The 11167-nt window shown below is 63.9% G+C and overlaps 1 protein-coding gene across 1 annotated transcript in view; it reads right to left on the bottom strand.

Moving 5' to 3' along the window:
* The window catches only part of ECEL1 (endothelin converting enzyme like 1), an 8535-nt gene extending 545 nt beyond the window's left edge, over nt 1–7990 (bottom strand). The window contains exons 1-17 of the mRNA XM_029225446.1: nt 7924–7990; nt 6055–6943; nt 5379–5447; nt 5166–5276; nt 4996–5088; nt 4682–4806; nt 3785–4007; nt 3269–3367; nt 2955–3029; nt 2650–2753; nt 2294–2352; nt 2166–2217; nt 1522–1589; nt 1214–1338; nt 829–894; nt 357–452; nt 98–174 (exon numbers count right to left, since the gene is read on the bottom strand). Coding sequence (XP_029081279.1) covers nt 98–174; nt 357–452; nt 829–894; nt 1214–1338; nt 1522–1589; nt 2166–2217; nt 2294–2352; nt 2650–2753; nt 2955–3029; nt 3269–3367; nt 3785–4007; nt 4682–4806; nt 4996–5088; nt 5166–5276; nt 5379–5447; nt 6055–6840 — 2228 coding nt within the window. The 5' untranslated portion in view covers nt 6841–6943; nt 7924–7990. The remainder of the gene's footprint in view (nt 1–97; nt 175–356; nt 453–828; nt 895–1213; nt 1339–1521; nt 1590–2165; nt 2218–2293; nt 2353–2649; nt 2754–2954; nt 3030–3268; nt 3368–3784; nt 4008–4681; nt 4807–4995; nt 5089–5165; nt 5277–5378; nt 5448–6054; nt 6944–7923) is intronic.
* Between the last annotated feature and the right edge of the window lie 3177 nt (nt 7991–11167).

Below are 11167 nucleotides of genomic sequence, written 5' to 3'. Positions count from 1 at the left end.
GGGGCGAGGCCCAGGCAGGCAGCTGGGGGTTCCCACCCCGACCCGCTGCCAGCGCAGACACAGGAGGGGGCGAGGCCCAGGCAGGCAGCTGGGATACCTGTAGTGCTCAGGCGCGTGCTTGTCGGTCAGCACCTGCAGGTAGATGGACTGCGACCGCCGCTTGATGCACCAGTTCTGGGCCAGGACGGGGGCGGTGGGGAGGAGCGGGGACATGAGGCCGGGCGTCCGCTGACGAAGCCCTGCACGCTAGGCCTCGATCCCCCACCAGAACCCACAGGGCTCTCGGAGGGGTGGCTGATGGGAGATCGGCTGGAAGCTGTGCCCCACCCCCTCCCCTCCCGGCCCCGCCCGCACACCTGGGCGAAGGCGATGAAGAAGAGCTGATCGTGCGTGTACTTGAGCCGGTGCAGCGGGTGCTCGGGGCCGTGCTCGCGCACCCACTTCTGATAGGCCTGGGGGTGCAGAGCATGGAGCTGCGGTGCCCGCAACGGGGCCACCTGGCACCCTCCACTCAGTCAGGCCCTCACCCGCCCCAGCTCTGCGCACCATCCACCCTGCTGAGCGCCCCAGACCCCTGCCTTCTTCCCTCCCCAGAAGGCTAACCCCAGGCAGGTGCCACCCCCTCCAGGCAGCCCTCTTTGCTCTCATGGAAGGCGGGGGGCCTAGGAGTCCCTCTTCCAGTGGACCCTGTGCCCAGCACAGCACCTCCCCTCCAAGACCAGAGCTCAACAGGATGGGGAGGGAGGGATGACTAGGTCTCTAGCCCAGTCCCCAGTGCCCCCCACCACTCCTCCCTCGGGGATCGAGGGCCAGGCAGGAGCAGCTCACATAGTAGGCGAGCTTGAGGCCGCCCATGTCCGCAATGTTCTCTCCAAGTGTGTGCTTCCCATTCACCTGGCGAGAAGGGAAGAGGTTGGAGGCTCCCCAAGGCCCTCTGGCCTCCTTCGGGCCTTGCCTCCCTGGGCCCTGCCTCCACCCACCTGCCCTTTCCCAGAGGTTTTGGGTAGGACTCCCCCACTTTGTGCCCCACGTGCCTGTGAGTCTGTGCGAACTCATTCTCTCACCCAAGTCAGTGTGCACGCAGACCCTGGCGGGTGTGCACGGAGCTCGGTGCTGGGTTTGTTCAGGCACGTGAGCGTGCATGGAGGTGTGCACGCTCCTAGTCTGCGCTGGCCAGGCCTGAGGGGCCCAGGGGGCAGCGAGGGGGCCTCACCCGCTGGTTGTAGACAGTGAAGTTGTCGTAGAGGTGGACGATGCACTCGGCCTTGCGCAGGAAGCGGCTGTGGGAGTCCTCTGTCCACCAGTGCAGCAGGTTGCCCGAGCGGTCATACTGGCCCCCTGTGGGCAGCGGGTGGGGGCAGGCCGAGACTGGCCTTCACCGCAGAGCCCGGCTGGGCACCAAGGCCCTCCCCACCCACCAGCCAACAGGCACAGGGGAGCCACGGGGCTTCCATTGGCCCTCACCACCCTGCCCGCCACTGCCTGTCCTCCGCCACCCCTCGCGCCGCCCGCAGGCCTCACCCCAGTCATCGTAGCCATGGGTCAGCTCATGCCCAATGATGGTGCCGATGCCCCCGTAGTTCAGAGACCTGGGCCCGTGGCAGCAGCGTCAGGCCCCAGCCTCGCCCGCCCTCTGAGAGCCCCGCCGAGCTGCTGCCCAGGCCTCAGGAGGCCCTGGCCAGGCCACGAGGTAGCCCAGGGAGGCCAGTGACTGCACGGTCCCAGAATGCTTGTGCCTCAGCTTCCTCATGGGGTACGTAAAAGGGGCCCGTGACACCTGTGCAGCTGCCTTTTAGGAAATAGCATCTAACAGAGCAGGGCTGCGGGGAGGAGACAGGGTTGGAGGGAGACAGGAGGGAAACTGAGGCACCCCACATGGGATTTGGCCTTTTTCCTCATCACTAGGATTGTTCCAGTTTTGCAACACGCAAAAAAGCCTCAAACCAGGTAAGGGGGACTCAGGACATTTAAAAGAATGAAAAAAAAAAACAAACCTACACCTTTTTCTAAATAACCAAAGATGAAGTGGGACTATGGGGACCCAGGGTTGCAGCTGTCATGACTGCGGTGCCCAGCCCGGACATGGGGCCATCTGAGCAGTCCCCACCCACCCCGCAGACACGGCCTCGGCCGTAGCTCTGGCTCATGCCAGGTTCCCTACTCACTGCGGAAAGTCAGGGTCGTACAGCGTAGGCTGCAGGATTCCAGCGGGGAACACTGCAGGGAGGCCATGGTCAGCGGGAGACCCTCCCCACCTCCAGGCCCTGCTCCTCGTCTGGACACACCCCCTTACCCATCTGGTTCTTGTTGGGTAGATAGTAGGCATTGAGCGCCTGTGGGGGGAGGAGCCACCTGTGGAGGGAGGCTGGGGTCAGCTGGGGGGACCCACACTCCCTCCCCTACAACCCCTACCTCCTAGTCTCCTCCTCCTTAAAGGATGCCCTGGTGTCCCAGCCTACAGCTACATCCTGGGCGTCCCCCGGGCTGGTCCCACACCCTGACAGCCCCCACTCGCACCCTGTGCAGGCCTGGTCCTCGCTCCCCACCAGCGTGTCTGTGAGGCGTCAACCTCCTGGCGTTGGTAAGGAACACTGTCCCCATGGCACCCCATGGCACACCGGGCCCCCCAGCTGCAGCCCAGGTACCCACGTGGACTTGTCCACCTCCTGCCGGATCTTCTTGACTGAGAGCTGGATGCTGAAACGGATGCTGTTCAAGATGTTCTTGAAGTAGGTCTTCTCGTGGACCTCAAACTGCATGGGGGATGGGCAGCACTCACCGGCAGGCCGGGGCAGGGCTAGACCAGCACCCAGCAGGCCCCACGCCCTCCCCGCGTCCGTCAGCTGAGGGCTGTGTCTCTTTCTCTGTGGTGGTGGTTGGTCTCCACAGGGGTCTCGGCCACGGGCCTGGAGAAGCCTGAGGGGTCAGGCTGGGTAGGGCAGGGGCAGGCCCACCTCATACTCCTTGTCCACAGCCTCGGGTTTCAGCAGGAAGTCCGGGTAGCCCACCATCACCATCATGTACTGGAGCTGCAGGCGAGAGGGTGGTGAGTGGGCCAGGGCCTCAGGAGATGGCCTTCCACCCCTCTAAGGGAGAAAGCTCCAGGGCCAGCACAGGGCTGGGGCTCAGGCAAAGGGGAAAGCAGGCTGGGTGATGCCAACTCCACAAGAGGCGTCTTTGTCTCTTTTGTTATCCCAGCTCTTGGCACACAGCAGGCACTCACTGTGTGATTGTGGAACCAACAAATGGGAAAAGGGTCCCACGTCACCTTGGCCCGAGCGGCCGCCTTGGTCTCAGCATCCATCCAGTCCAGCTCCTCCAGGCGCTGGCCCAAGATGTACTTGATGTCTTCTACCAGCTGCTGTACCTGCAGGGTCAGGGGTCAGGAATCAAGGGTCAACCCAGGAGGCCTTAGCTCTGAGCCCCCAGCACCTGGAGTAAGGGGTACCCCCTAATCATTCAGCACCACTTCCTAAGCCCAGGACTTGCCGCTCGGCATTCCTAAGGCCATCCCACTGAGCATGGCAGAGCAGGGAGGGCAGGAGCTTGGTGGGGAGAGGGTCCTGCAGCTGACAAACCAGGTAGGCTTCCTGGAGGAGAAAGCCTGGTGAGGAGTAGCCTGGAGGCTCAGAGATGGCCGAGCCCTCAGCTGAGCCCGGTGCCCTTGGCTGCAGGGGGACGTGCGGGGCTCCCCATGCTCCTCATGCTTGGACCAAGGCCATGCAAGAACTTCATGCCCATCTCAGGACCCGCACCCCTACCCTCAAGGCCAGGGCAGCCTGACCTTGGCCTTGCTGGCAGCCGAGAAGTGCTCATGTACAAAAAGAGCACCGAGTGCCATGCCAAAGTGACGGTTGGCCTGGCCCAGGCAGACACGGGCCAGCTCCTGTGGCTTGTCGCTGCCCTCCATCTCCCGTGCCAGCTCGTGCAGGGCCTCTCGGAACGGTGGGGACAGGTGCTCACTCAGGACCACCACCACGCGCCACACCAGGTAGTTGTGTAGGATCCTGAGGGCCAGGTGAAGCAGCTGGGTGTCCCGACGGGCTCACGTGCGCGGGCGCCCCGGCCCCCAGCCCCCAGCCTAGGGCGGGACCAAGCACCTGCACAGGACTGAGGGTCGTTCCAGGTACTCCCAGCCCCAGTCAGGGAGGAGGGCTGGGCCCACACGCAGCAGACCCACCTCTGCCACCAAGCAGAGCACCTGAGGCTGATGCGGCAGGGCCAGCACTGGTTTCTGACTTGCTGTGGGGTGGGAGAATGGCCACTTGGGGTGACTGCCTGCCTCAGAACTGGCCTCGAGAGGCCTCAGGTCCTTCCCAAGTGGGGCAGAGACCAGGGAGGCTTTCCTCAAGGTGGCCCTGGGGGAGCAGAGTTGCGGCCACCATTTCCCCTTCTGACTTCAGACTCACTCAAGCCTCACCATCCCCACATGAGGAAACCGCAGCCCGGGAAGCTCACAGCTCTGCCCAGGGTCCCACAGAGTAGGTGGGACAGCCAGGTCTGAACCTAGGGGTCTGGACTCCTTTTCCGGTGCTCCTCGCCTGCCTCCCCAGAGTGGGTGGATACTGGACAGAGGTGGAGGCAGAAATTCAAAGCTCTCCAAGCAGATAGATCTGGGATGCAGGGGAGGGGGGGGGCCTGGGGGGCAGGCGGGTAGCAGGCGGGTGACGGGCAGCTGTACCTGCGGGGTGTGGAGCGGATGAGCTGGGACACCTGCTGCATATAGTCTGTAGCCAGAAGCACCAGCTCTTCATCCTCTGAGAAGTCCTCCTGGAAGATCTGGTCCAGTAGCCACTTCCACCGCAGCTGTGGGGCCACGGATGGGGGCAGTGGGGTGGGGTGGCAGGGACCACAGAAGACAGGGAGGGGGTCAGGTAGGGGCAACAAGAGGACACGTGAGTCCATGGCCATGGAGGCCTTGCTCGTCCCTGGGGAGGGGACAGCCCAGGAGTCCCAAGATCAGCGCCTCCCCCACCAGAGCTGGGTCACACTCACGTGGGGGGTGATCTTCTGCAGCTGCCCCAGTGTCACCTTGTTGTATATGGAGCTAACATCTCGCCGGAGGTCATCATACTCTGACACTGTGATCTGGGGACGGACGGCAGAGCTGACCAAGCCCCGCCCAGTACTCGCCGCCCCCAGCACACAGCAGTCGCCCTCCTCACGTTGGCCAGCTGCTGCTCCAGCTGCAGGATCTCCTGGGCCTTCTGCTCTACGGCCTCAGCACCCAAGAGGCTGAGCAGGCGCTCCATGAACACACGGTAAGCTGCCAGGATCTGCACCAGGAGGGGCACGGCAAGGATGCCGTCGGTACCAGGCCCTGGTCCAGGCCGCCGGAGTCCCAGGCCTTCCCTGAACCCCACCGCACGCGCCCACACCTTCGCACTCTCCCCATCCTGAGCTAAGTACAGGGTCCTCTCTGGCAGGGTGAGCCCATCCTGGTCAATCTGTGGAGAGATGGGGACAGAGATCAACTCTCCCGGCTCCTGCAAACAGACTGAATTCCCATTCAGAAGGGAAACTGAGGACACGCCAGGCGTCCACTGTCACCAGCCCGGGGAGCATAAAGACAGTAGCCCCTCCCTCATTCCAGAGAAGCCGGTCTAAGCCCACACACCTGACCGGCCGAGCCTGGGGACAGAGGGGGGCGCCCGCCACCTTTCCTCCTGTAACCCTGTCCTCTCCCTACCTGTGAGGGGCGCACTGACACTTGGTCCCCCGCCTCGCAGGCATTCCAGCCCGCCCCAGCCCGACAGGCCTGTCACCACAGCCCATCAGTACACCCCTCCCTCAGAGCTCTCACCGCTGCCAGAGGGCTGGGAAATTGCGGCTCCCGCGGCTCTGCTAAACACCGCAATTACTCGAGGGAAATTACTTGCGCCCTCCTCCCGCGCTCTGCCGGTGCGCGCTCCCTTCCGTTCCTCTACCCTCCCCTCCCCTTCCGCACCCGTCTTCTGGGCGCACAGGGAGCGCGCGGCAGGCCTGCCAGGCCGCGGGACCCCTAGTTCCTAGCCCCTTGTGGGGTGCCCGGTGCGGGAGGGGGGGCGCACTCACACGGATGACGTAGCGCGAGGAGTTCCTGTCGTCCAGACTGACGGTGAGCGAGAAGAGCGCGGCGGCGCTGTACACGCCCTGAGCCTTGTACAGCAACCGGTTGAGATCCCAGGGCGCCGCCGCCCCCGGGCGCTCCGCCGCGCCACCCAGGTCCCAGCCCCCGCAGTCCTCGATGACCTCGAGCATGGGCCGCGGGCCGAGCCGTTCGATTTCACGCATGTCCAGGCAGGAGCGGAAGAAAGCGCGCACCTTGCGCTGGGCTGCGCCGCCGGGCCCGCCCCCGGACCGCGCCAGCAAGCGCCGCAGGCGCTCCTCGTTCTGCTCGCCGATGGCCGCGATGGTACCGTAGGTGAGCTTGTCGTCCGGGATGGCGTGGCGCCTCAGCCAGCCGCCGCACGCGAAGGAGTAAAAGTCCTGGCACGGGTCTATGCTGGCGTCCAGGTTGGAGGCCAAGAAGCGGGCGGCGCGCGCAAAGGCCTTTCGCTCCGGGCAGCCCTCGGAGCAGGTGGCGCCTCCCGCCGCTCCCGGGCCCAGGTACTTGAGAGCCAGCATGGCGGCCAGGATGGCACAGAGGCCCGCGGCGAACACCAGCCCCGACAGCAGGCACACCTCGCGCCGGTTCCAGCGCGGCAGCCCGGCCCGGGCCCCGGGGGCGCTGCGCCCCGCACTCAGCGGGAAGCCGGGGGGCAGCGACGTTCCCCGCGCGCCTCCCCCACCGCACCGGCTCACGTACTTGACCTCCTGGAACTCGTCGTAGTGTGCTGTCATCGAATACGGGGCCTCCATGGCGCCGCGGGCACCACCGCGCAGCCCTTGGCGATCTCAGCTACAGGATGCTCCCGGCCGCCAGGCTCCTAGCGGGCCGGTGCATGGTTCCCCCGGGCCGCAGCTGCGGGAAAGGTAGATACAGGCTCAGAAGGGTACTGGAGCTCGACGGGGTCCATAAGCACGACGAGGAAGGGCACAGGCCTAGGTCCAAAGGCTGGAGGCCACCCCGAGTCCCCAACAACGAGTGGGCCTGGGGCCTGGCCTCCCTGCGCCACTTGGAGAATGAAGGAAGGGGACCGCTCAGAGTGGCCACCATCTACCACACTGCACAGTGGGGTTCTTTAACCTCCCCTCTCCCCGCATACATATGCCCGCCGCAGGTTTGGGAGGCCCGTAATAAAGCAGGGGAGCACCGAGCATGGGGCCTGGCACGTAGCAGGCCTTCAATGAAAGGCTGTTTCTCTTCTCTTTGCATTTCTTGTTCCGGACCTGCTACAGCCAAGGCCAGGTGGGGGGAGGGGAAAAGCGGAGGCAGGGGAAAGGAGGTGCGGTCAGTGCCGCTTCTATGCAGACCCTGAAGCCGCCTTCAGCTTTCCGCACGGGAACTAGACGCTCAAGAAAGCGACTAAAGAACCAAACTTTGTCCTCGCGGATGTCCGCAGAGCCATCCCCAGCCCTGTCTTCTCGATTCAATGGCCAGAACGCCCACCAGTCCCGTTCCCAAGCGGCCCGCGCCAGCGCGCCATCCCGCCCAGGATCAGGGAGAAAGCCCCGACGGCCCTAAAGGACCCGGAACCGGTTTCGTCCCCCGTCCTCGCCCTGGGCCACTCCCGGCTTCAACAGGTTCTCCCCGGAACCCAAACTTGGGCGAAGTTTCATCCCCGACGCAGAGCGAGCTGGCCTCGCGCGCCCCGAGCCCTGGGTGCGGAGCCTTCCGCGCCGCGCAGTCCGCGGAGCCAGAGAACCAAGCCCGGGAGTCGCAGCCGCAGCCTGAGCCGGAGCTGCGAGGACGCAGACAAAGCCTGGAGGCTAGGCGCGGCGGTGGCGGCGGAGGTGGTGGTTGATGTGGCCGCGGCGGCCGCGGGCTCGGGTGCCACTTACCCGGCAGGTGCGCGCCCGGGCGGAGCGGGAACAGAGCGGATCGAGCCCGAGCCGGGGCCGGGGCCGGGGCCGGAGCCGGAGCCGGGGGCAGAGCTGGGCGGGTGGCCGCTCTCTCCGTGCGCCCGCCGCTGCCTCTGCTGCCGTGCCTCGCTGCGCCGCCCGCCGGCCCCGAGGGAGGGGGCGCGCGGGCGGCTCCACCCTCCTCCGCCCGCCCCCCAGCTCTCCCTCCTTTCTGCCTCCATCCCGGCTACCTGTCAGCTCTGTGGCAGCTCGGGGGCGGGGAAGGAGGCTTCGGGAACACGCTCCCAAGGGTCTAGCGCAGGCCCTGGGCTCCGGGGTTCCAGCCCCGAGAGGAGTGAGGGCCTCAGGTCCCCTCCGTTCCGGTGCTCCCACTCAGGGATGCCTACCAGCCCGCCGGAAAGAGGCTCAAGCTGAAAATAAAGAAGCTAATGGGCCCTCCCAGCCCACAGGACGGGAGCACCGTGCAAGGAGGACGCGCTGAAAAGCTGTGGGGTGCGCTGAAATCGCGCCTGTACCGCCTGGCAGAGCGCCTGGACCAGAGGGGTTTCAGTAAGGGGCTTTCTGGGTCCTCCCCTTTAGCTCCTGCCCATGCTCAGCCCTCCCCCAGGGACACGTCGGGGTGTTGGTTGGCAGTGGTGGAGGAAGAGCCCCAGAGGCTGTCGCAAGAAGGGGCCGCAGCGCTGAGACCACGCGCCTCCCCAAACCTTGACTGGCCTTGGTACCCACTGCTCTGAAAGCCCCTGGGGTAGGCGGTGGAGTGGAGGCGGGGGACCAACTAGAGACTAATGAAAGAGCCCGCCTTGCAGGAGCCAGGGGGGACTATGAATTTATCCACCCACTCCTTTCTTCTGGTTCAATTTGCTTTCTTAATGTGGGACCTCCCTCCCACGACTCCCAGCCCCTGGACACAAGGCCTACTTCTGCCAGGCTCACTCACCACTGTACCCACACGGAACTTGGAGCTTCTTGGATGAATGATACTATTTCTGTGACCCGTGTTTTTTCCGTCCTGCCCTACCCATCTCTGCTTCCAGCATCCTTAGCAGGGGACCTCACAAAAACACCAGCACTCCCAGGCCTGACGGTTCCAGCCTGCAAGACTGACCTAAACAACCTTAGAGACAGCCCAAGACTGCTGTGGAGCCCTATCTGATAAAAACCAGGGCAAGGCAGGAAATAAAGGACCCAATACCCTGTCCCCTCCCTGGGGCTGCTCATACCGGCTACTGGCCACTGGCCCTGAGTGGCTACCTCTGCCCCCATCCTGCCTGTCCCTTTTCTGTCCAACTGTCCACCTCTGAGCTACCCCTCTGGATACTCTGTGCCTCCATCTCTGGCCATCTCAGGGTCCTCCTTTGACCCGTGAGTTCTTCTTGCGTCCAGTTAATTCTACCTAGGGGAGGTGGAATTATGTAAAATGTGGTGATTCCATAAAGGGGGAGGGGAGGGCAGGGCGGTGGCAAAGTGTCTCTTTGTGCTTTTAATCTGCCTTTTTCCCTCAATGTTTGTGTCTCCAGGAGGATAATTTTCCAGCCTTTTCAGGTCCTGATTGGTATCATTTCTCCAACAATGACAGTTTTTTATTTTCCCTGAAATGAATGCCGCGAAATTTCCAAGAAATATAAAAATGGATATTGTCTCAGGGAGCCGACTCTCTTCCGACAGAAAGGCACAAAGGCAAACATGCTTCCCCAGGGACTCTGCTGCTCCAGTCACTGAGGGGTGGGGCACCCAGGCCCTCAGCTCCTCCTCCATCCCCCCTCCCTCCCAGGTCAGCTGCAGGACCCCCCTCCTGGCCATCCCTCTCCCAGGCTCTCAGCTGCCATGGATCTGTTCATCTGCCTCCCAGCTCCCGGCCAGGCCACGCTGTCTGCCTGCCTGGCTCCATCTCGCGTCTCTGTACAGCACCTCATCCCTCATCACAGCCCAGAGGCTCCCCCAGGCCTGAGTGCAGCAGCTAGGACCCACGGGAGCTGACTGGGGACTGGGCCCGTGACCACTCAGTCCTAGTCCCCCTGCACCGCCCACCAATAAAGAGCGACCAGGCCCCGCCTCCTGGGCCCTTCTGTCCCTCCTCGGAAAGGGAAGCTGCGTGCAGGGCGCTAGGCATCTGGCCCCCAGCTTCCTCACTCTCCTTGTGAATCTCGCGGTGTCCCCTCTCGTCGTCAGAATGACTCCCTGACTGAGGAGCAGGAGAACGGCAGGATGCGGCCAAGCCCTGAGGGGGCAGCTGGATGCCTGGTTGGGGCAGGGAGAGCAGGGGAGCGCTGGCTGCAGCTGGCCGGAGAGAGAAAGGGGCGCAGCGCTAGGGGCAGAAGTGAGGGGAGCCTCTGCCTCTTCCCTTCCCAGATTCTAGCCCACCCTGCTGGGCGGGGCATCACGGGGTCTGGATTCTGGGGAAGGAGTCAGAGCAGCCCCTTCTCTGCCCCACTGTATGGGTACAGCAGTCCCCACGCTAATGACTCCCATCTGTTCAGCTTCCACCAAGTGAGGTGCTAAGTGCTTGACCTCAGAGGAGGGCTGCTGCCCTGAAGCCAGCCTGGAGCCCATCGTGATCAGACCCATTTCTGCACCTGTCTGGCCTGCATGTGTAGGGACAGACTGGGCCTCTATTTGCCTGCTGCTCGAACCTGAACCCCCTAGCCCTGCCTCTGCTCTGGGAGATGCCCCCCTGTTCCCTCCCACCCCCACCAGTCCACTCTCCCACTCCAACAGTTCCGCAGGATCTTCCTTGCCTTGGAAAACATGTCCCCCAACCAGCTTCCTATCCTCCGCCCAGCCTCCCAGGGCTCATTCCATCTATTATTCACAGCACAAAATGGATTTTTAATTTGAGGAATGAAATGACTCTCCCAAGTGGCCAGGGTGGCAGGGAGGGGGTGGGAAAGGCCGGAGCTGCCGGGCAGCCACTACATTGTATTGACTCAGACTACTGTTGGAAAGCTGGGCACAAGGGTCAATGCACCCCACCACCCAGCCTGTGCCTTCATTCCACGCTGTAGCTATCACCAGTTGGGGTGAGCAGGGTGCCTGTTGGTCCTGCCTGAGCTCCCAGTGGGATCTGCTCCTGGCCAGGCAAGGGGCTAGGGACCTTGCTCTCCACTTGCTTTCAGATTCCTGGGCCTGGAGGGAGGACAGCCCTTGGGCTTCCTGGCCTTGCCCATCTCCTCCCCCAAACTTCCTGGCCCTCACTGGGCTGGGCTCCAGAGGCTCCCCAGTGCAG

The sequence above is a fragment of the Monodon monoceros genome, unplaced genomic scaffold (genome assembly GCF_005190385.1).
Source record: "Monodon monoceros isolate NGI ecotype Baffin Bay Population unplaced genomic scaffold, NGI_Narwhal_1 Super_Scaffold_16, whole genome shotgun sequence".
In the NCBI taxonomy this organism is placed as follows: Eukaryota; Metazoa; Chordata; class Mammalia; order Artiodactyla; family Monodontidae; genus Monodon; species Monodon monoceros.
Note: the sequence above shows the minus strand (reverse complement) of the source record. Positions and strands in the feature narration are given on the sequence as shown.